The sequence below is a fragment of the Dama dama genome, chromosome 32 (genome assembly GCF_033118175.1).
Source record: "Dama dama isolate Ldn47 chromosome 32, ASM3311817v1, whole genome shotgun sequence".
Classification (NCBI taxonomy): Eukaryota; Metazoa; Chordata; class Mammalia; order Artiodactyla; family Cervidae; genus Dama; species Dama dama.
Window position 1 is genome coordinate 39,063,201 of NC_083712.1, and position 24,852 is coordinate 39,088,052.

The following is a 24,852-nucleotide window of genomic DNA, read 5'->3' on the forward strand; positions in this document are numbered from 1 at the left end:
GTGTGTGGAGGCCTCCCCACACCAACAAGCAATTCTTGAACCCCAGCAGGGTGTCCAAGAATTGAAGTCACTTGTGACACTGTCTACCGGGCACAGAATCCCATTCCACAGGTAAAGGGTTCAGCCCCACAGGACCATCCTCCACTCCAGGTGCCAGTCACACACCCAGGTCGTTACCTGTGCTTCTGACGGACTGGCTGTAAATCAAGAGGTTCCCATGACTTGCCCCTCAGCTTCAATTAACTTGCCAGGACGGCTCACAAATCCCAGGAAAACCCATTTACTTACTAGATTTCCAGTTTATATATAGGGTATGATATATAGGGCATGGCCTGGTGGAAGGGGGCGGGGCTTCCATGCCATCTCCAGGTGCATGGCTCTCCCTTAATCTTCACAGGTGTTCTCCAACCTAGAAGCTCTTTGAACCCTGACCTCTGGATTTTTAGTGAGGCTTCACTGCAAAGGCATGACTAAGTCATTGGCCATTGGCCACTGATTTCAACCTTCAGCCCCTCTGCCCTCCCCCAGAGGCTGGGTGTTGGGACTGAAAGTTCCCACCTTCCAATCACATGGTTGATTCTCCAAAGAAGCAGCTCCCCTACTTTCTGTCTCAGTCACTTTCCCTGAGCTGTTTTTAGGACCTGAGAACTACAGCTCAAATATTATCCCACTGCTTTTATAGCTCAGGAAAGTCCAAGGGTTTGGAGAGCTATGAGCTAGGAATTGTGAATTGAATATACATATTCATCTGAATGGGGCTTCCCTGATAGGTCAGTTGGTAAAGAATCCGCCTGCGATGCAGGAGACCCCAGTTTGATTCCTGGGCCGGGAAGATCCCCTGGAGAAGGGATAGGCTACCCACTCCAGTATTGGGCTTCCCTTGTGGCTCATCTGGTAAAGAATCCACCCGCAACGGGAGACCTGGGTTCGATAGCTGGGTTGGGAAGATCCCCTAGAGAAGGGAAAGGCTGTCCACTCCAGTATTCTGGCCTGGAGAATTCCATGGACTATAGAGGCAAATACAAGAATCCTATGGCTTTCTATTAAGCCAGACATTAAAGAAATTTACAAAAATGAAAGCAATATTCTTTTCTCTGATTAAAAAAAATCTGGAAAATATTTTCCCACAAAAATACATGAAATGGATTCTTATTTTCAAATAAATTGTTTACATTTCTCAGCCTTAACATCTAGTACACTAAATCATGATAGACTCTGTCTACAGGGTCCTCAATAGTTACAGTATAAGCGGCACTGAGAGCCTCTCCCTAAAACAGAAACCTGGTATGGAGGCTGCGTCAGGGATTTGGAGAAAGAGGATCTTGGAATTCAAGTTCCAATTCTATCACTTTAACTGTGATTTTAGGTTAAGTTACTTAGGTGCAGGCTCAGAAGACAGAGCGTGTGTTTTTAGTATTGGCTCCATCACTTGCTGGTAGCATGTTACTACCTCTGCAAATAGGGATAGACTACAACACCCTGTTGCTGTGAGAATTAAATGGGGTTATACTTGTAAAATGCTTACAACTGTACCTAGAACATGGTAAGAGCTCAGTAAAAGCTAGCTACTGTAATTAGTTACATTAGTCATCTAACAGCATCCTAGTAACTGGCTTTCTTCATCCTCTGCAGAGAGAGAACTGAAGCTATTCAGGTGTTATAAATTTGATGAGAAGGTAAAAGTAAACTTGTGGATAATTATGTGTGGCTTAAACCATAAGAGAATTAATGTTACAAAAATTGTTTTAGTTTCCCTTTTCTCAGCTTCTGAAGAAATAAAACTGACAAACATCCCCGGAACCCTTACCCTATAATTTAGTTAGGAAACAGAAAAGTATTGTACGCCTAAAGGAATTGAGGTCTGGCAGAAAACTAAATACTCAGGAGATCTGGGCAGCTCTACTACTTAGGAAATTCATTTAAACTCTTGACCTCAGTTATGTCATCTTTTTTGGACAGAAATATCACCTCCAACCTCCCTTGCGGCTTCTGAATCCTGCCAAGCTCACCTCGACATCTTTTAAATATATCTTTTCGGCAGCCTCGAAATCCTAATAAACGCCAGGGAGAAGGGCAAAGCCCCAGAGACCTTTTTCCCCTTGCAAATGCCAATGGTATGTGTTCTCAGCACCCAGAAGCGAAGGTCTGGGTAGCCGCAGCTGCTGCCAGCTCCCTGCCCTACTTTTCAGCAGAGGGTGGCATGCCAGCGTCCTCGCACCATCCTGGCCATTAGCAGGTCAGCCACTGTACCACTGGGGCCAGGACGTCGGTCTTCCTCTCTATGAAGTGAAGAGGCTGGGCTGGTTTATCCTTGCTCGAAGAACTTTGCTTTCACCGAGACTTGACAGGCTCGCCACTCGTAACGTCTCAGGCCGCGTCCCATCCTTCCAAAGACCTCTCGCGCCGCGGGTAGCTTCGGAGCGGAGGGCACGCCGCACGCAACAACCCCTGGTCCCGCGCTCCGACTTCCAGCCGGTTCCGAGGATAACATCTCGCGCGATTCATTCGACCTCTCGCGACACTTCCCGCCAGCTCTCCTGCGGGTCTCCAAGCCCCGGCCGTCGCTCTGCGGCGAGCTTCGCGTCACCTCAGCGCCCTGCTCTCGGCGGTCCGGCCAGCTGGCCGCTCGCCCGCTGGGAGCGCGGTGGCGAACGGTGTTGGCGCGAACCCCGCGGGCCCGCAAGCTCCGCCCCGCCCCGCCCCGCCCCGGCTGGCGGGGCAGGCTTCCGCGGGGACATGTCTTGTCCCCCTGAGCGAGGGCATCAGAGCGCGAGAGGCTGTGAGGCAGCCAGGTGAGTCCGCGGCGGCGCGCCGGGTGCGGTGGCCGGGCCCCGGGCCCCGGGCCCCCGACCCGAGGGGCGGCTGGGAGGCCCTGCGGGATGGAGATGCCAGGGACGGAGGAGGGCGCGATGCCCGGAGGCAGGGAAGGGAGGGCCCGGGAGGACCAGACCCGGCCTGGGCCCGCTTGGTATCGACGGCGCCGGAAAGTCACCGGGTTTCCACCCGCGTCCCGCTGCTCTTTGCGGGGCCAGAGGCGGGACGGGGAGAGGCGTCCGCAAGCCCTGAGGTTTCAAACCTGGGTTGCAGGAGGCCCGGCGTCCTGGGGAGAGGGGACACGCGAGGTGGTGAAGGTAAATTCGCGCTTGGGGGAAAAAAAGCTTAAAAGTGGCGGAAGCCGGGAAGCGGCGGCTCGGAGGTGGGCCGGGTGTTCGCTGTCCAGCTGCACTGAGTACCGAGATGGTCTCGCCCGCTCCCCTCTCAGGAGCCTGGCTTTCCCTTTTGTGGTCTGTCTGCAGCGTTGGTTAGTCTCTGCCGGGCGGTGAAGGGGAAACACACAGGTCAGTCAGTCTTGGGGGAAGGAGGCTTTTGAGGTCACTTGCTACTTTTTTCCTCTTGAGACCTGGACCGTGCGTGTGGGCGCGCGCGCGTGCGCGCAGTGGCCCCAAGCGAGGGTTCGCGTTTTCAGAAATTTGTACCATCGTGCGTGCTTCAGCACCCTGCAAGGACTGATAAGAAGTGACTTATCTTAAGTGAATAGTTTTATTTTCAATGTTGTAATTGCCGTAGCCTGGAGTCTAAAAGCAGGTGTTAATAAAAACAGTTGGAGTAAATGGTTTTGGCTTTGGCACTAGATTTAAATTGGAAATTGGCGTAAAGTGATGTTTTCTTTTTTTGCAGTCAAGATTTTGACCATGCGTTTCTCATGATTCCAGTTTTGTTTAATTAAAACCATAGTTTTCTGAGAGGATTGGGAGACCAGTGCAAAGCCCGTAGGTCTAACTATAAGAAGCGTTTTGTTTGAAGCCTCCTTCCCTCCCCTAAAAAAAACCAAAAACCAACCAAACAAAAAGCTGTTAATTTATGTTATTTCTATTTTAAATTGTGTGGCCGCCTTAGTTTTTTTTTTTTCCCCCAGAAATTCCTTCTAAAAATAACCCTGTTTTTGTGTGTGTGTGTGTATGAACAATTATACTGTTAATAGAAGGAAATTTTTTTCTCTGAGAGTTTTCTTTTGTCTTTTAGAGAACGAAATGTCCTCAGTGGAGTCACAGCAGGAACAGTCGTCCCAGTCAGACCCATCTCCATCACCAAATTCATGTAGTTCCTTTGAGCTCGTAGACATGGATGCTGGCAGTTTGTATGAACCAGTTTCTCCTCATTGGTTTTATTGTAAGATAATAGATTCTAAGGAGACATGGATTCCTTTCAACTCTCAGGATTCGCAGCAGCTGGAGGAGGCATATAGCTCTGGTAGGGTGAAAGTGATGACTTGTAACAGGCGAGGACTTACTGTCATTCCTCTAAAACTAATATGATAGTCATTACAGTGAGTGCTGTTTCTAGTTATCTCCTGTAGCATTTTAATATCGAAGTTCTGCATTACTGTCCAGTGAGTTTATAGTATTCAAGAATTTGGTCTGTATTTTGAAAACAGTGCCTATTGTAATTTCTGCATAGTTATCCAATAATGTTTCTTATGTTTCAGTTTTTGTTTATAAAGAGTGATGGGTGGTAGTGTCACATTGCAAAAGAATGAATCCTTTAATTTTTCACTTGTTTTTCTTACTTTACGAAATAAGAATGATGCTGGTTAGTACTTTGTCATCATGAGGTCATTAATTTACCTTTTGACCCCTTAAGCAAAAAATTCAGAAAAGCTTTCTTATTTACAGTTTTTTGTTCTTTAAAGCGATACTATAATCTCTTCTCAGAAAAAGAGCAAAATAGTATTTGGGTATTATTTTTTTCATGTTTCATTAAAGCCAAGAATGGTTTGATGGTTTAGACAAGAAGAAAGGGATCATTCATATGTTTTATAACATTATTTAGAGTATAACTCAGTTTTTTGGGGGAGCGGCAGTTGTATTTTATTTTGCTATACTATGTGCTTCTTTTCCCCTTTCCAATCCTCAATAGGAAAAGATTATAATAGAATTGTTCCCACTGATGGGGGTAGATATGATGTTCATTTGGGGGAGAGGATGCGGTATGCTGTTTACTGGGATGAACTGGCTTCAGAAGTGAGACGATGTACCTGGTTTTACAAGGGAGACAAAGATAATAAATATATTCCGTACTCAGAGAGCTTCAGCCAAGTTCTAGAGGTATTCCTTTGACCTCTTTTTTTTACTCATTTTCTTCATTTTTTTCTTCTCTTATTTAATAGTCTTTTCTTCCTCTTTGTGACTTATTTTGTGAATTTATAGAGAGAGCTTGGTTCTATCTGCAGCACAGTTTATGGCGTTTCTTTTTGCAAGTCAGTTTCAGGATAAAGAAGTTTTCAGATTTTAAAATACTATAGAAACTGTTATGTCTTTAAAGTTTTTTTTCTCTAAGGGTGATCATTGTTAGTATTTAAACTATGACCACAGAGTTGTTCATTTTTGCTTTTTATTTTTCTTGCTCTGAAACTATTCTGAAATTTGCTTTAAATCGGAGTAGGACATTAATATTGTTGAAAGAAATATATCAAAATGTGAACAGTGATTATTTCTAGACTAGATGATGGGATTAGAACTGATTTTTTTCTTTGTTCTATACTGTTACCTATTGTAATTTTAAAATAATTTTAAAATAAGTTTGATAAATCAAGAGAAGGAACTTTATATGTAATATCCTAATTTTATGGATAATATACATGCATTAATATCATTGAAAGAAATATATCAAAATGTGTATAGCTGTTTTTTCCAGTCTAGATGATAGAAGCAGAATGATTATTTTTTTGGTGATTGTTTTTTGTTTTATTCTATACTAGTATCTGTTGTCATTTAAAGAGAGTTAAAATAAATTTGATAAATTGGAGTAAGATATTACTGTAATTGTTTATCTAGCAGTATTCTTGTAGAGAGGTTCAGTTTTAATAGAAAAACCACTAGAGAAATCTAATGAAATATGTTTTGTTTTAAGGAAACTTACATGCTTGCTGTAACTTTGGATGAATGGAAAAAGAAATTGGAGTCTCCCAACAGAGAAATTATTATATTACACAATCCAAAGGTAAAGCAAATTAAGACCCTTCTTTAATGTTAGGATTAAGATTAATTTAGTTACTAAAGAGAATGCAATTAATTCTTAGTGGTTTCTTTTTTCTAGCGATTCTACATAGGATAACCTTTGGAAATTTTTATATTGCATTCATAATTATGAAACTTAAAACTGTAGCCACTACTGTTATTTGCTCATTCAACTCCTTTTTTTTTTTTTTTTTAAGTTCTACCACTTTATTGCTACCAACCCATCTCCCTCCACCCTCGTGCACACATGCTCAGTCATGATCCCATGGACTGCAGCCTGCCAGGCTCCTCTGTCCATGGACTTTTCCAGGCAAGAATACTGGAGTGGGTTGCCATTTCCTTCTCCATCATTCAACTCTTACAAGGAGAATTTCCTTAGGGAAAATTATGTTATTGTAGAGTAAGAAGATTACTGACATATTAGGTGGGCGTATCTTTCACGTGTAGGATGTTGTGGAAAGATATGTTAACCTGATACATTTTCTTTTTCCTTTTGTTTTTTAGCTTTATTGAGGTATAGTTGACAAAATAGTGAGATATTTAAAGTGTACAACATTAGCCTAATGTTTTTTCAGGATTCTCATTTCAAGCTGTAGGAGTTACATAACAAAACTCCAGTTGAGATTTGACAGTGTTTGTGGCTCAGACAGTGAAGAATCTGCCTGCAATACAGGAGACCCAGGTTTGATCCTTGGGATGGGAAGATTCCCCTGGAGAAGGAAATGACAATGCATTCCATTATTCTTGCCTGGTGAATTCTTATGGACAGAGGAGCCTGGCAGGCTACAGCCCATGGGATGGCAGAGTAGGGTACAACAAAGTGACTTTTTCACACTTTATGTTTTGGAAGATTTGTCCCCACCCCTCATTATGTATTAAGATGTATTTAATGTGGAATAAATATCTTTATTGCTCTGATCTTTTTTATTTAAGCTTATGGTGCATTACCAGCCAGTTGCAGGGTCCGATGAATGGGGTTCAGCACCTGCCGAGCAAGGTCGACCTCGAACAGTGAAGAGGGGGGTTGAGAACATCTCTGTTGACATTCACTGTGGTAATGTTAATCATTCATTTTTTTCTTATCTTCTGATATACTTGTTTATGACTTAAACTGTGGCCTTTTTCTATGACTTTTATTAGCTTGAGGGTTAAAAATGGTCTTTAATCCAATGGGCTTATTTTAAGTTAAGATTAGCATTACTTCATCTAGTGAGAATCTTAATAGGTATAAAAATCTCTTTTGAAGTTGCTAAGTATATATGGTGGGATGGATAAAATTTGGGCAGTACTGATCAGGAAGTCACTAAGTACAAATGAACTTAGTCCTAATTCTAAGAAATGTGATTCTTCCTGCTTGCTTGTTTATTCCTGGTAACTCTGTCCTTGCGGGGAAGGCAATGGCACCCCACTCCAGTACTCTTGCCTGGAAAATCCCATGGATGGAGGAGCTTGGTAGGCTGCGGTCCATGGGGTCGCTAAGAGTTGGACACCACTGAGCAACTTCACTTTCACTTTTAACTTTCACGCATTGGAGAAGGAAATGGCAACCCAGTCCAGTGTTCTTGCCTGGGGAATCCCAGGGATGGGGGAGCCTGGTGGGCTGCCGTCTATGGGGTTGCACAGAGTCGGACACGACTGAAATGACTTAGCAGCAGCAACTCTGTCCTTGAAGTTTTTCAACCAGGGAAAACTATTTTTCAGTAGGACCCTGATGGTTATCCATTGGTCTCTAGCTAGGGGCGTTTATGGTTGGTTTTGTAATATATTTAACTGGATTATAAGATTCCTTTTAAGTATTCTGTCGTCAAATTGTCTGAATTTGGTAACTGCCCTGTGGCTATACAAGAGAGTATTTTCAGGAAATACACAAAATATTAAAGGTTTAAAGAGATGTGATGTGTGTAGTCTGATGATGTACGCAGCCTACTCCTAAATGGTTCTAAAAATAAATGTGTGTGAACACACACATAATGTTAAAAGTATGGAATCTGTGAAAAAGAGATTTTCTGTACTATTCTTTCAAGTTTTCTGTAAGACTGCAGTTATTTCAAAGTAAAAAGTTTAAAAATCCTGAAAAATTTTTTCACCGACTTACTGGGTTAGTGCAAACCTAATTGTAGTTTTGGACCATGAATTTAAACATTATAGCTAGGCTCAAATGTATTTTTATTAATCAAAATAGGAACCATTACAATCAACACATTTTTGCCAACAAGAAATAAGTTTTATTCCTGTAGCATAAAAATCCATGCTTCTAGATTCTACAAACTCTTGGAAAGCATTTTCTGTCTCATGCCGATTGTGAAAGTGTTTTCCCTGCAAAAAGTTGTCAAGATGCTTGAAGAAGTAGTAGTCAGTTGGCAAGAGGTTGGGTGAATATGGCAGATGAAGCAAAACTGTGTAACCCAATTAGTTCAACTTTTGAAGTGTTGTTTGCGCAACGTGGGGTTGGGTGTTGTCGTGCAGAAGAATTGGGCCCTTTCTGTTGACCAGTGCCAGCTTCAGGCATTGCAGTTCTTAGTGCATCTCATTGATTTGCTGAGCAAATCTCAGATGTAATGGTTTCGCTGGGATTCAGAAAGCTGTAGTGGATCAGACTGCCAGCAAACCACCAGTGACCATGACTTTTTTTGGGTGCACGTTTAGCTTTGGGAAATGCTTTGGAGCTTCTTGGTTCAGCCACTGAGCTGGCTGTCGCTGGTTGTTGTATAAAATCTACTTTTTGTCCCACATCACAATCTGATCCAGAAATGATTCATTGTTTTTGCACAGAATAAGAGAAGATGACACTTCAAAACGACAATTTTAAAATTTTCAGTCAGCTCATAAGGCACCCACTAAGCGAGCTTTTTCACCTTTTTAATTTGCTTCAAATGCTGAACAACTGTAGAAGGTTGATGTTGAGTTCTTCTGCAACTTCTTGTTAGTTGTAAGAGGATCAGCTTTGATGATGGCTCTCAGTTGGTCATTATCAACTTCCAGTGCCTGGCCAGTATGCTTCTCATCTTCAAGGCTCTCATCTCCTTTGCAAAACTTCTTCAATCACTGCTGCACTGCACGTTCGTTAGCAGTTCCTAGGCCAAATGTATTGTTGATGTTGCAAGTTATCTCTGCTGCTTTACAACCCATTTTGACCTTATTTAAGAAAATCACTCGAATTTGCTTTTTGTCTAACATCATTTTCATAGTTTAAAATAAATATAAAATAAACAGCAAGTAATAATACTGAGCAAAGAAACAAGGTGAGAAATGTGTATTAAAACACATTTAAATGTTAGATCTATAACATAATCACATTTATTAAAAATGTTTTCCAATATCAAATGGCAAAAAGTTCAACAGTGCAAAAACCACAATTACTTTTGCACCAACCAAATATTTTAAGATAAATTAGAAACACTTTTGAGATAAATTATAAACAAAGTAAAGTCGCAATATTTTTACTAAGTAGTGAAATATAGGAAAATTTGTGTCTTTAAAAAAAATCTGCTCATATTTTAACTTACCCATTTCTATTACCTACTTATTGTGAATGTTTGATTTTAGAATACATGACTAGTTATACTGAATAACTTTTCTTTATAATTTCACTTGTAGGGGAACCTTTACAAATAGATCACTTGGTTTTTGTAGTCCATGGGATCGGACCTGCTTGTGATCTCCGCTTTCGAAGCATTGTACAGTGTGGTAGGTTTGCAAAGCATGTCAGGTTAGATCACGTAAAGGGACTGTTAGTGCTCCTCTGAGCCGAGATAGTGTTGTCTTAGGCTGTCCTCTTAGCTGCATAATAAGATTTGGAGAGCTGAAGACAGGTGGCAAGGTAGTAAAGCCTCCCAGCTTAGACCTAAAGTGCTAGTAACTTCCTTAGGCTAATAGGTTTATACTCTTAACTAATAGTTCTTGAATGAATAAGCCTTCAAGTCTGATAAAATTGTTTTATGATGTGACTGTCCTGTTTGTAACTATTCCAAATTTAAAGGGAACCATAAATATGTGACCATAAAGTTAATCTAGTTTAAATGAATAACTGAAACTTACATTTTTTAAACTTAAAATGTGATAAACCTCATGATACTCTAATTGGAATATTTAAGTCATTAACTTGATTTTGAAAAGTAGTATTCATAGTCTAATTGTCCCAATTTGGGAGTCTTATCCTAATACTAATGCTTCTAAGCATAAACTTTCTAGAAGGTTAAGATCAATGTAATATGAATTCTGAACATCAGTGGTTTTTCTAAAATATTGAATAATGAATGAATGATTGAGTGCAAGGCCAACTGACATAATCAGGTGATTCTTTTAAAAAATTGAAACAGTTCATCTGACACAGAAGTTTTGAAGTTAGTGTGTGTGTGTGTGTGTTTTAATGAAAATGTTTTGTATAGTAAAAGCAGTTCTATATGAAAGGAATGTCTTTTCCTATATGCACTATTAATTTTTCTTAAATATAACTCTAGTTTTGACTCTAGTCAGTATGTGCTCTAAGCAAATGTAGATGAGTGTGGTATAATCGTATGATCTGTTACATCCTAATTCTGTGAATTGATTGCTTCACTGTTAATGCATTAGTTAATTTTCTTTTCTAGTTAATGATTTTCGCAGTGTTTCTTTGAACCTGCTGCAGACGCATTTTAAGAAAGCCCAAGAAAATCAGCAGATTGGGAGGGTAGAATTTCTCCCAGTCAACTGGCATAGTCCCTTGCATTCCACTGGTGTAGATGTGTGAGTAGTACTTTACACCTTTGAGTTGTTACCTGTGATTGTAATGTTTTCTGATCATTAATATGCTTAGGAACATGTCTGCTGTTAGCTCAGAGTGTATATAAAATTCTGTTCAACAAAAAACTTTTTGTACTTTTCTGTCATTTTCTTAGAGTTATATTATTAAGTGCTGAACAATCCCTTTGTTTAACCAGCTTGGGTCAGGAGTAGGGAATGGTGTGTATCTTCTTCCAATATGTTTTAGTGGCTCATTAGTGTTTACTATTGCAGCTTTACTATTTCTTTAGCATAAAGGAGGTTATGGAATGTATTTATAAAGTTTTCTGCTTAAAGCATCTTTCCTTTTTTCAGAGATCTGCAGCGAATAACCCTGCCTAGCATTAACCGCCTCAGACACTTTACCAACGACACGATTCTGGATGTCTTCTTCTACAACAGCCCCACCTACTGTCAGACTATTGTGGACACAGTCGCTTCTGAAATGAACCGAATTTATATACTTTTTCTGCAGAGGAACCCTAATTTCAAAGGGAGTGTATCCATTGCTGGTCATAGTTTAGGTAATGAATTCTCTATGACTGGAGAGGACTATCACATTTTATGGATACCTTTTAAATATTTTTGAAGTACAGTGTCTTATCAGTATCAGATTCAGAGGTCTAGAACTGGTCTGTGATGAAATATGGAAGGGGTTGGAAGGGTGATGGTGGATTGGAAGGAAAGGCTCCCTACTTAGTAGATTTTGCTACTTGGGTAGTTGGCTTATTCCTTTTTTGTGTAAAAGACAGCTGTTCAATGCTAATGCTTCAAAATTGTCCCCTCTTCTGTTTTACTTACAGGTTCGCTTATATTGTTTGATATCCTAACAAATCAGAAAGATTCTTTGGGAGATACTGACAGTGAAAAGGTAATTTAGATGTTCAGATAGGTTTTCTTGTACTATTTCTTAGTAGGGATTTTTAGATTTTAGACTTTTTTCCCCCTTAGTCTCATACCATAATATTAAATTTACATTTATTTTAATTTTAACAGATTTGTAATTATCTCTGTTATTCTTGGATGATAGAAGCAAGATATAATATGCTTCTATAAACGTGCCACATTCTAAAATAATTAATGGTTATCTTATTTTCATTATAAATATGCACTACTGGTCTGTTGCTAGAGTTATAGAATCATTGAGTTGAAATGCAATTTGCATATGAGGAAATGAATGAATTGAATGTAAATTGATATAGTTTATAGAAATTCTGCTTGAAAGCTGTCCTTAAACACTACTAAGAGCTCAGGGAAAGTTTTGTTAATAATGATGAAGAATACATTAATAGTCATTCAGTCACAGATTCATTTATTTAAAAACATATAAAGTTTCAAATGACTGCAAAAACTTAAAGATCAATCACATTTTAGTTTATATTTCATATACATTTCGATTTAGTCAAAGTTAAGATACTATGTGGCTATCTTACATAGTGCTTTTCTTTATTGCAAAGTAGTATTAATAAAAAAATCTAAATGAATTTAGACAATATAAGTTTTACAATTTAATTTTTAGGATTTGCCAAGTATTTTCATGGATCAAGGAGATACACCAACACTGGAGGAAGATTTGAAGAAACTTCAACTGTCTGAGTTCTTTAGTATCTTTGAGAAGGAGAAAATAGATAAGGAAGCTCTGGTAAAAATAATCTTTTAAAACTGTACTCTGTTCTGTTTTCAGTATTTTTATTGCTTATTTTCATCATACTGCTGGCTAAGAGCCTGCCCTTTAGAAGCATTTTAGTCATACATACTTTATCATTAGTAATGCTCTTTAGCATTATTTTTTTTTCCATCATATAAAGTGATCTTTTCTTTGTGGGAGTTCAAAGTTCAGAGGAGCCACGTTGATAATAGGAATAGAGCAAAGACTAAAACCCAGCACAGCTCTGAAAACATGAGACCAGGTGTAAAGGCCACTGACTTTTCCAGCTCGTATTTTCTGTTACACTTTCCAGAGCTCTACTTGTGGGTATTTGCTTATTTTTTTGCCACCTCGGTTGTGCCTTTTTTTTTTTCCAGGTTTGTGACACATTTGTTCATTTAACAGGTATTTAGTAAATACCTACTATGATCAGGCAGCTGTACCAAGTATCACGTAGAGTGCTAATAAGGCAGATACAGTTCAAACCTCATGGTGCTTATAGCTTAGTGGAAAAGACACGGGTAGCCAAACACATAATAAATTACAACTGTGCTAAGTTGTAAGTAGGGGAAGTGCACAGTTTAGGAGTGTACAGTGGGATGAGCTGATCTAATCTGGGAGGCGAAGGAAGACTTCCCTCGTCAGGAGCAGCCCTTTAGCTGACCCCTGGATTGTTGTTCTGTTTTGTGCTCTGTGTTTGCTTTATGTCCTCACTGCTCATGTGTGCAAGCAGGAATATAACCTTTTTCGGGAATGGATCATCTGAGGAGCGTGGAAACCGTGGAGGGTTTTTCTGTCATGAAGTTAGATACTCACCTCTGTAGGTTTTTTTTTTGCAATAGTATCTGTATTACTACAGCATTGATAACTCCAGTATTGATATTTTATATTCCTTTTTTAAGCTCTTTATTAAGAAGATAAAGTTATTAATGATGCTTTACCACTGGGGACTCCTAGTCATGTAAAGCCAAGAACAGCAGAGTGCTTAGGCCTATTCCTCTCAGAGAACAGGACATTTAATTGCTTTTATTTTGCCTAGAAATAAAAACAGTGTTTGATTTTTTATGCTTAGACTTTATGTACAGACAAAGACCTTCAGGAAATGGGAATTCCCTTAGGACCAAGAAAGAAGATACTAAACTACTTTAGGACCAGAAAAAATTCGATGGTATGTGCTTAATATAGCTTATGGGATTAAACAGTGTGTTGACTTCCTTGTACCCTTGTGCTTTGTGAGGTGTATAGGGAGCTAAGCAGTTTTAAAATTTACTTTTGGCTCTCTTTTTTATAAATTAAATACATTTTCTTTATTAATATCTTTAAAAATATTATCAGTGTCAGAAGTCTTATCTCCCCTGGACTTCTACCATTCAGTTTTTTTCCTTTTTTGGTTTGCATTATAACTAATTTATTGAAATATATTGCACATCACATACCATAAAATTCACCCTTTTAAAATATACAGTTCAGTGGGTCTTGGTATATTCAGAGTTGAATAACCATTACCACTATCGAATTCCGGAACATTCCATCACGATAGAAAGAAACATCATATTCAATAGCAGTCACTCCCCATTCCTCCCTCTGTGAACCACTGATCTGTTTTCTGTCTCTGTGTATTTTCTTATTCTGGATGCTTCATATAAATGGAGTTATACGATATGTGGTCTTTTGTGACTGGCTTCTTTCACTTAGCATAATGTATTCAAGCTATAACCATGTTGTAACAGTACTTGTGCACTGAGTATTTTTGGCCACTGAATTCCTTTCCATAGCCTAGTTGATTATCTTTCAACCATTTAGCAGGTTGCTTGGTTCTGATTTGAGGCTGATAGAGACATACTGTTTGCTTTGATTAGAAAGGCATAGCACTTCATTGAACTCTTCAGTAGCCCCCAATATCCCATAGTGCTCTGCTTTCGTTTGCTCTCATGATGGTTGCCCAAAGTTGCAGTTACTACCCAGAGGCTAGTAACTTGGTGCTACCAGGAGATAGCACCCAGAAGGCTTTGTACAGCTTTCATCATTTCAGAGCATGTAGGGATATCAATTCATAATTTAAGGCAGCTTTGGTTTTCTTTAGCTTTGTTTTCTGAGAGATTCTTCTGAAAATTGTTGACTGTTGTTTCAAAACTTTCCCAAGCCTCCTTTTAAACCAGTAGAAAACTATATAATCCTTTGGATATTTTTACTACTTAGCAGCTCCACAGAACTATTTTTTATTCTTTAGGGTGTTAATAGACCAACCCCGCAATCACCTGCAGGGGCAAATATGTCTAATATCCCCAAAGAGTCAGAGTTCTACAGTAGTACTAATGGTCTGGACGTCGGCATTGGGCAGGTAAACAGTACTCATTCTCTTTGGTCATTTTATTGTTTGCTATTGGTATTGTAGGAACAGATGTAACTTTTATTATCAATAAGATATGCTTTCATTTCCTTCATCCAGGTGCCTGTAAAATACCCCCGGCTCATCTATAAACCAGAAATATTCTTTGCCTTTGGATCTCCCATTGGAATGTTCCTTACTGTCCGGGGACTAAAAAGAATTGACCCCAACTACAGATTTCCAACATGCAAAGGTTTCTTCAATATTTATCACCCTGTAAGCATGGGATAGCTCTTGTGATGTCACGTGAATATTAGGGCTTATTGGTAAAGAGCATATGATATTCTTTGTGTTGATTTACTTCTTCTATTTTGTAGTAATGAGAAAATTTATAATATGATAGTATGGGGAATTGAAGAGGGCAGAACTACTATATTTAAAAATAAATGAGCTTATAATGTTTCATATTCCTGAGACCATCATTATGATCAGCAGAGGTATATGTAACTATTGTTTTCCGCATGTAGTTTGATCCTGTGGCCTATAGGATTGAACCAATGGTGGTCCCGGGAATGGAATTTGAGCCAATGCTGATCCCACATCATAAAGGCAGGAAGCGGATGCACTTAGGTATGTCTTGAGTCCAGAACCTGATAATTCTAGACCTTCTGATCAGTGCAGGCTGACTGGACCTCATTCACTTTGCTTGGCTGTGTTGAGCCCTTTTACCTCTGTAAACCATGTAGTGTTCTTTTTCACGTGTGTTTCAGAACTGAGAGAGGGCTTGACCAGGATGAGCATGGACCTTAAGAATAACTTGCTAGGTTCACTGCGGATGGCCTGGAAGTCTTTCACCAGAGCTCCATACCCCGCCTTACAAGCTTCAGAAACTGCAGAAGAAACAGAAGCAGAACCTGAATCAAATTCAGAGAAGCCTAGTGGTCAGTGACACTGTACACAGTGGTTTCCTGCACCAGTCCAGATAAGAGGGACTCCCTGGTGTCTGGTTCTTATTCTCCCTGGGTCTTCTTAACTTTCCCCTTGTTATTGTTTAGAGCCAACACTATACTATGAGTCCTACTGGGCCTTCAGCTCTGCTGGTTTCTTTCTGTCATCAAATAGCCACAAATTGTGGAAACACATTATCTGTGAGGGAAAATGTTAAGAGAAGCTGAGCATCTAGTAGCTAGGCTTTAAAGCACTCCCCGCTCGGGCAGTGTGGCAGCGACGCTAAGAGCCCACACTGAAGAGCCTTGCCTTACCGGGGCTGTCTGTGTATTCATGGGTCAGTTTCGTTTTCCTGGCTGGGCACTAGCTAGGACACTTCTCTTGATTTCACAGTTAATACTGCATTCTTTTGCTTTAATTTTCAACTGCCCAAGGAGATCTAACCCTGCTTGCATTTATTTTGTAAACCAAAGGTAAATGGAATTAGCTGTCAAAGGTATAGGAAAGAAAGGGGATTGGATAAAATCAGTGTGGCTTGAGAACAAGCTTTAAGGGCATGGAGAGGAGATGAGAGAGCTTTCAGAGCAGAGTAGCTCGTCCTCTGCTGAGGCTGGAGTGTGAGGGGAGGTAAGGACAGCCTTGGAGGGCTGGAAGCTTCTATGTTCTGACCATGGTTCCTTCATATCCAGATGTTAACACAGAAGAGAACCCTGTGCCAGTGAAAGAGGAAGCCCCCCCCATCCATGTGGGAATGCTGAATGGAGGCCAGCGCATTGACTACGTGCTTCAGGAGAAGCCCATTGAAAGTTTTAATGAATATTTATTTGCTTTACAAAGCCATTTGTGCTACTGGTAAGTGTTCCTTTTTGTTCTGGGGGTTTTCTTGGTCTTCAGTTCAGTTGCTTAGTCATGTCCGACTCTTTGCGACCCCGTGGACTGCAGCACGCCAGACCTCCCTGTCCATCACCAACTCCTGGAGCTCGCTCAAACTCAAGTCCATCGTGTCAGTGATGCCATCCAACCATCTCATCCTCTGTCGTCCCCTTCTCTTCCTATTTCAGTCTTTCCCAGCATCAGGGTCTTTTCCAATGAGTCAGTTCTTCGCATCAGGTGGCCAAAGTATTGGAGCTTCAGCTTCAGCATCAGTCCTGCCAGAAAATATTCAGGACTGATTTCCTTTAGGATTGACTGGTTTGATCTCGGTGCAGTCCAAGGGACTCTCAAGAGTCTTTTCCAATAGCACAGTTCAAAAGCATCAATTCTTCGGCACTCAGCCTTCTTTGTTTATTAAGACCAAATATTTGTTATTTGTGTTTATTTTTAACAACATTTATTATTATAATTTTTTTAATGACAGCCTGGTGTGAGGTCACAGGTGTGAGGTGATATTTCATTGTAGTTTTGAATTGAATTTCTGTGAGGATTAGCGATGTTGAGCACTTTTCATATGCCCATTATCCATTTGTCTTCCTTGGTTGGAACTTCAAATGACACGATTGTGCTATTTTGTATTAATAATTATCTGAACAAGCAATCATTCTAATTCCAAATGAACACCGGCCTGTGCTGCTTTTTCTACATCTGTCAAATACCTGTGATACAATGAAGACTTATTTTACTAAGCATAATATTTTTTAGGTCCACCATGTTGCTGCAAATGGCAGAATTCTGTTCTTTTTTAATGGCTGTGTATTATTCCATTGTAAATATGTACCACATCTTTATTTATTTGTCTGTTGATGGATGCTTAGGTAGCTTCCATATCTTAGTTATTGTGAATAGTGTGGCTGTGAACACTGGGGTGCATATATCTTTTCAAGTTAGTGTTTTTGTTTTTCCTGGGTATATGCCAAGGAGTGGAGTTGCCGGATCATATGATAGTTGTATTTTTATTTTTTTGAGGAGCCTCTATACTGTGTTCCACAGTGGCTGCACCAGTTTACATTCCCACCAGCAGTAGATAAGAGTTCCCTTTTTTCCACATCCTTGCCAACATTTATTATTTGTGTTCTTTCTGATGACAGCCATTCTGACAGGTGTGAGGTAATGTTTCATTTTTGTTTTGAATTGAATTTCCCTGGGGAATGGTGATATTGACTACCTTTTCATGTGCCTGTTATCCATTTGTATGTCTCCCTTGGAAAAATATCTCTTCAGTCTTCTGCCTATTTTTTGATTGGGTTATTTGGGGACTTTTTTTATATTGAGCTTTATGAGCTGTTTATATGTTTTGAATATTAACCTGTTATTGCTTATATCATTTGCAGATATTTTCTCCCATTCAGTAGCTTTTGGTTTCATCTTGTCTATGGTTTCCTTTGCTGGCAAAAAGCTTTTATGGATTAATTAGGTTCCATTTGCTTATTTTTGCTTTGAAAGACAAACCCAAAATATTTTGCTATGATTTATATCAAAGAGTGTTCTGTCCGTTTTCTCTTCTAGGAGGTTTGTGGTTTCCACTCTTGTATTTAGATGTTTAATCTGTTATGAGTTTATTTTTGTATATGGTGTGCAGAATTTTATGTCATTCTTTTACATGTTGCTGTCCAGTTTTCCCAGCACCACTTATCGAAGAAATTGTCTTTTCTTCATTGTATATTCTTGCCTCCTTTGTTGTAGATTAGTTGACTCTGGGTGTGTGGGTTTATTTCTGGGCTCCATATTCTGGTCCATTGTTCTGTGTGTCTGTTTTTGTGCCAGTACTAATATATTTCGACAACTGTAGCTTTGTAGTATAGTCCGAAGTCTGGGAGGATAACTTTGACAATATAGGGCCTTCTGTGATTCTGTATAAATTTTAGATTCATTTGTGCTAGTTCTGTGCAAAATGTCATGCGTATTTCAGTAGGGATTACATTAAGTCTGTAGATTGCTTTGGGTAGTGTGGTCATTTTAATAATATTAATTTTTCTGATCCAAGAGCACAAAATATCTTTTCACTTCTTTATATCATCTTTAGTTTCCTTCCTCAGCGTTTTATAATTCTCGGAGTATAGGCTTTCATTTCCTTGGTTAAGTTTATTCCTAGGGCATTTTATTCTTTTTGATGTAATTTTAAATTGGGATTTTTTTTTTCTTTTACTTTTTGATAGTTCATTAATATCATATAAAAAGCATTAGATTTCTGTATATTAATCTTGTATCCTGCAAGTTTACTGAATTCATTTGTTCTAATAGCTTTTTGGTGGAGGCTTTAGGGTTTTCTATGTAAAGTATCACATCATCTGTAAATAGTGCCAGTTTTACTTCCTCCCTTCCAACATGGGTGCTTTTTCTTCCTTCCTCCCTTCCCTTCCTCTGATTGTTGTGGCTTGGACTTCCAGTACTGTTTATGTTACATTGAAGAAGCAAGAGTGGACATCTTTTGTCTTGTTCCTGAATTTGGAGGAAAGGCTTTCAGGTTTTCATTGTTGTGTATGACGATAGCTGTGGGTTTGTCATAGGCAATCTTTATTATGTTAAGTTATGTTCTCTTTATACCAACTTGGAGAATTTTTGTCAATGTATATTTAATTTCATTAAATGCTATTTCTGTATCTATTAAGATGATCATATCATTTTTGTCCTTCCTTTTGTTGATGTGGTATGTCACACTGATTGAATTGTGAATACTAAAGCATCTTTGTATCCCTGGGATAAATCCCACTTGATCATTGTGTATGATCTTTTATTTATTTTTTTGAGTTGTTTGTTACAATATTTTATTGAGTTTTGTATCTGTAGTCATCAAAGACATTGATAAGTAGTTTTCCTTTTTTGTAGTGTATTGGTCTGATTTGGGTATCAGGATATGATGGCCTCACAGAATGCATTTGGGAGTTTCTTCCTCTTCAATTTTTTGGAATAGTTTAAAAAGGATGAGTGTTAAATCTTTGTAATTTGCTAGAACCCCCCCCCAGAAGCTGGTCCTGGACTTTTGTTTCCTGGGAGGTTTTTTTTATAATTTGTACTTATTATTTTTGGCTGTTCTGGGTCTCTGTGGCTGCGCAGGCTTTTCTTTAGTTGCAGAGCATGGGGGCTCCTCATTGCGGTGGCTTCTCTTGTTGCGAAGCATGGGCTCTAGGCCGCGCGGCTTCAGCAGTTGCGGCTCCTGGGCTCTAGAGCACGGGCTCAGGAGTTGTGGTGCATGGGCGCAGTTGCTCCGCGGCATGTGGGATCCTCTCGGACCAGGGATCGTACCTGTGTCTCTTGCATTGGCAGGCAGATTCTTCGCCACTGAGCCACCAGGGAGGCCTCCTGCGAGTTTTTTAAATTCAAATACAATTTCACTACTAGTGTTTGGTTTATTCAGATGGTCTGCTTCTTATTGATTTCAGTCTTGCCAATTTTTATGTTTTTTTAGAAATTTGTCCGTTTCTTCTAGGTTGTCCAGTTTGTTGGAATATGACCATTGATAGTATCCTCTTATGTTTTTCTATCTCTGTGGTATCAGTTGTATTTCTCCTCTTGCATTTCTTATTTTGATTATTTTGGATTCTCTCTTCTTGGTGAGCCTGGTTATCAGTTTTTGATTATCTTTTCAAGAAACTAACTCTTGTTTTCATTGATATTTTCTGTTGTTTTTTAAAATTTTGTATTTATTTATTTATGGCTGTGCTGGGTCTTCATTACTACACCAGCTTTTCTCTACCTCACTTATCCTATCTTCTGCCTCCGTTATTCTACTCTTGGTTCCCTCCAAAGTGTTTTTGATCTCATTCATTGCATTATTCATTTTTAATTGACTCTTTTTAAACATTTCTTGCATCTTTTCAATCTTTGTCTCCAGGCTATTTATCTGTAACTCCATTTTGTTTTCAAGATTTTGGATCATTTTTATTATCATTATTCTAAATTCTTTTTCAGGTAGATTCCCTATCTCCTCCTCTTTTGTTTGACTTGGTGGGCATTTTTCATGTTCCTTTACCTGTTGGGTATTTCTTTGCCTTTTCATCTTGTTTAGATTGCTGTGTCTGGAGTGGGCTTTCTATATTCTGGAGGTCTGTGGTTCCTTTTTATTGTGGAGGATTTACCCAGTGGGTGGGGTTAGACGATTGGCTTGTCAAGGTTTCCTGGTTAGGGAAGCTTGCGTCAGTGTTCTGGTGCATGGAACTTGATTTCTTCTCTTTGGAGAGCAATGGAGTGCCCAGTAATGAGTTTTGAGATGGGTCTATGTGTTAGGTGTGACCTTGGGCAGCCTGTATGTTGACGTTCAGGGCTATGTTCCTGCGTTGCTGGAGAATTTGCGTGGTATGTCTTGCTCTAAGACTTATTGGCTCTTGGGTGGTGGTTGGTTTCAGTGTAGGTATGGAGGCTTTTGGACGGTCACTTATTACTTAAAGTTCCATGTAGTCAGGAGTTTTCTGGTGTTCTCAGGTTTTGGGCTTAAGTCTCCTGCCTCTGGATTTCAGTTTTATTCTTCCTGTAGTCTCAGGACTTCTCCAACAATACAGCACTGATAATAAAACTTCTAGGTTAATGGCGAAAAGATTCTCCCCCGTTAGGGACACCCAGAGAGGTTCACAGAGTTACATGAAGAAGAGGAGAGGGAGGAGGGAGATAGAGATGAGCAGGAGGAGAAAAAGGGGGACTCAAGAGGAGAGAGACAGATCTATGCAGTTGTCTGTACCCAGAGTGTTCTCCGTAGCCCAGACACCTACAGAGATTCACAGAATTGGATTGGGAAGAGAAGGGGAAAGGAGGAAATAGAGGTCTTCTGAGGTAGAAAACAGAGAGTCAAGATTGGGAGAGAATAATCAACACACTCCTGAATAAAAATGGGAACTGAATTTCGGTTTAAAAATAGGGCTTCTCTTTTTTTTTTTTTGTAAGGTTATAGTGTATTGAAAATGAAAATTAAGGAGTAGTAGAGGAGTACTAGAGGACTTTAAAAGAAAAATATAAAATAGAAGAGAAAAAGGAAAGAAGAAAAAAAAAAAGAAAAAAAATTTTTTTCCCTAATTAAAAAAATCATAAAAATCTATGAAAATGAAAGTTAAGGAGTAATGGAGTAATAGGGAATTTTAAAGGAAAATAAAAGAGAAAAAATTAAAAAAAAAAAAAAAAAATTTTTTTTTTCTTATTTAAAAAAAAAAAAGTAAAATTATATCTAGGAGTTTCTCTGGAGCTGTTGCGGTCAGTGTGGGTTCGGCTCAGTTTCAGAGAGCTCCTCGTTCCAGCTTACGCTTCTCGATATCTGCAGGCCCCTTCCGGTGTAGTCGGTGTTTTCTACAGGGATTTTAATCTGTTGCACAGTCCCTTCTGAAGCAGTTCCCTTTGTTTATTTGGCTTCTGTTTGCCGGTCTCTTCAGAGCCTCATTTCCGCCCTCACAGAGGCGGGCGGAGGTGGACTCTTATTCAGGTAGCTAGTTCCGTCGCGCTGTGGGGAGGGGCTGGCGCTGTGGGGATGGGCTTGCGCCGCGGGGATGGGCTGGGGCTGCCGGGAGGGGCTGACGCTGCTTTCTCCGTCTGCGCTGCTCAGGCTCCCGGCCGCTCCATATGGAGCGCGCCCCGCGCTGCGCGAGGTTCCAGCCCTCGGGTGTTCCACAAAAGCGCGGAGCAAAAAGCTGCGCCTGCTCTCTGTGCCTTCCCCGTCAGAGCGGTCCAGGCAGCGAGGGGCTTGGTGGGCGCACTCTTCCCCAGGTGTGGCGCGCCCCCTCCCCTCCACGGACCCAGTCTCAGTCTCCGCCGGCGCCAGTCGGGTGCGCGCGCCTTCTGCCCTCCGCGTCCCCAGCCCCAGTCCCCGCCCGCGCCGGTCGGGTGCCTGCGGCCTGTGTCTCGCCGCGCCCTTCCCCTCCCCCCTGCCTCCTGCCTCCGGCGGGGCTGGGCCGGTCCGCAGCCTGCGAGCTCTTCTCTGGACTTTCTCGGTCCCTTTGTTCTGCGAACGGCCGGCAGCGTGTTCGGGCCGGTTAATTTACTCTCTCTCTTTTGGTCTCCCACAGTTCAAGTTGGCAACTCACAGAAGCTCCCTCCGATTGTCCTCAGGGCACTCAGGCCGGGACCCTACCCCAAGCAATGCCGCCTAAGAGCTCCCGGGACGGATCTCCGTCCTTAGCTCTTTTGTCTCACTTTTTATCTTTTACATTTTGTCCTGCCTCCTTTCGAAGACAATGGGCTGCTTTTCTGGGCGCCTGATGACCTCAGCTAGCGATCAGAAGTTGTTTTGCGAAGTTTGCTCTGCGTTCAGTTATTCTGTTGATGAATCTGTGGGAGAGAAAGTGGTCTCCCCGTCCTACTCCTCCGCCATCTTGGCTCCTCCTGGCTGCACCAGCGTTTCTCGAGTTGTGGCAAGCGGGGCCTAGTCTTTGTTGCAGTGCATGGGCTTCTCATTGCGGCGGCTGCTCATTGTGGAGCATGGGCTCAAGGGCACGCAGGCTGCAGTAGTTGCAGCACCTGGATGCAGTATTTGCAGTTTCAGGGCTCTTAGAGTACAGTCGTAGTAGACGAGGGATTGAATCCGTGTCTCCTGCATTGGCGGGTGAATTCTTCACCACTGAGCCACCAGGGAAGCCCTATTGTTTTTTTTCTTTAAGATATATTTTATTTCTTCTCTCTCTGATCTTTATTATTCCCTTGCTTCTGCTGACTTTGGATTGTTTTCTTTTTCTAATTCCTTTAGGTGGTAGGTTTGAGATTATTCTTATTTCTCAAGGAAATAAGTGAAAAGTAAAAGTTTAGTTGCTCAGTTGTCTCCGACTCTTTGCCACCCCATGGATTGTAGACTACCAGGCTCCTCCGTCCACGGGATTTTCCAGGCAGGAGTACTGGAGTGGGTTGCCACTTCCTTCTCCAGAGGATCTTCCCGGCCCAGGGATCAAACCCGGGTCTCCCACATTGTAGGCAGACACTTTTACCGTCTGAGCCACCAGATAAGGAAGGCCTGTATCACTATAAACTTCTCTCTTAGATCTGTTTTTTCTGCATCCCATAGATTTTTGGAGAGTCATATTTCCATTTTTATTTGTCTCAAGGTATTTTCTGGTTTCCTTTTTGATTTCTCTATTGACCCGTTTTTTTTTTTTAGTAGCATATCATTTAATCTCCATGTGTGAGTTCTTTTCCCATTTTTCTTTCTGTAATTGACTTCTAGTTTCATGCTATTGTGGTTGGAAAAAATGCTTGGTATAATTTTTATCCTCTTAACATGTGATCTGTTCTGGAGAACATTTCATGTGCACTTGGAAAAAAAAAGTCTGTATTCTGCTATTTTTGGACATAATGTCTAATATATTCAAATCATCTATAATGTGTCATTTAAGGCCATTGTTGCCTTATAGATTTCCTGTCTGGATGATCTGTCCATTGATAAAAGTGGGATGTTAAAGCCCCCTGCTATTACTGTGTTATTGTCAGTTTCTCCCTTTACATGTTGAGGTGCTCCTGTCTTGGATGCATATATGTTAAATGTTATGGCTTGTTCTTGTAATGATCCCTTTATCACTATAGAATGCCCTTCTTTATCTTCTGTCATACCCTTTGTTGTAAAGTCTGTTTTGTCTGATAGGAATATTTAGCCCATTGGCATTTAAAGCAGTTACTGATGTAGACATGTACTTACTGCCATGTTATTACTTGTTCTCCCGTTGTTTTGTGATGCTTCTCTGTTCTTCTTGTTTCTTCCTTTGTGGTTTAGGGAGTTTCTTGGTGACTCAGATGGTAAAGAATTTGCCTGCAGTGTCAGAGACCTGGGTTCAGTTCTTGGGTCCAGAAGATCCCCTGGAGAAGGGAATGGCAGCCCACTCCAGTACTCTTGCCTGGAGAATCCCATGGACAGAGGAGCCTGGCGGACTACAGTGCATGGGGTCGCAGAGTTGGATATGCCTGAGCGACTAACACTTTGTGGTTTAGTGATTTTATTTAGCAGTATGCTTATATTCCTTTCTTTTCAGTTTTTGTGTATTTGTTGTGTGCTTTTTTTTATTTGTGATTACCGTGGGGTTCATATATGTTGACCTATATCTTCTTGTTTTAAACTGGCAGTCATATAAGTTCAAACACATCTGAACATTCTACATTTCTACTCCCCTCCTGCATATTTTGATGTCATATTTTATATCTTCCTGTTTCATGTTTATCCCGTAACTGTCTATTGTAGTTACAGCTGCTTTCACAGCTTTTTTTTGTCTTTTAATCTCCATACTGCTCAGTTAAGTGCTTGGTCCTCAGTCCTT

General features: G+C 40.4%; 1 protein-coding gene across 5 annotated transcripts in view; it reads left to right on the forward strand.

Annotated features, from left to right (window-relative positions):
- The first annotated feature begins 2,641 nt into the window (after positions 1–2,641).
- DDHD2 (DDHD domain containing 2) overlaps positions 2,642–24,852 on the forward strand; it is a 29,638-nt gene continuing 7,427 nt past the window's right edge. For 2 of the 5 annotated variants that reach the window (XM_061134735.1, XM_061134736.1), the window contains exons 1-16: positions 2,642–2,792; positions 4,024–4,251; positions 4,918–5,105; positions 5,911–6,000; positions 6,951–7,071; positions 9,615–9,704; positions 10,607–10,742; positions 11,094–11,302; positions 11,582–11,649; positions 12,298–12,420; positions 13,499–13,594; positions 14,657–14,767; positions 14,876–15,031; positions 15,283–15,385; positions 15,526–15,696; positions 16,393–16,555. In XM_061134735.1, the coding sequence (XP_060990718.1) occupies positions 4,032–4,251; positions 4,918–5,105; positions 5,911–6,000; positions 6,951–7,071; positions 9,615–9,704; positions 10,607–10,742; positions 11,094–11,302; positions 11,582–11,649; positions 12,298–12,420; positions 13,499–13,594; positions 14,657–14,767; positions 14,876–15,031; positions 15,283–15,385; positions 15,526–15,696; positions 16,393–16,555 (2,045 nt within the window). In that variant the 5' untranslated portion in view covers positions 2,642–2,792; positions 4,024–4,031. The remainder of the gene's footprint in view (positions 2,793–4,023; positions 4,252–4,917; positions 5,106–5,910; positions 6,001–6,950; positions 7,072–9,614; positions 9,705–10,606; positions 10,743–11,093; positions 11,303–11,581; positions 11,650–12,297; positions 12,421–13,498; positions 13,595–14,656; positions 14,768–14,875; positions 15,032–15,282; positions 15,386–15,525; positions 15,697–16,392; positions 16,556–24,852) is intronic. The other 3 variants (XM_061134739.1, XM_061134738.1, XM_061134737.1) reach the window with 3 other exon arrangements.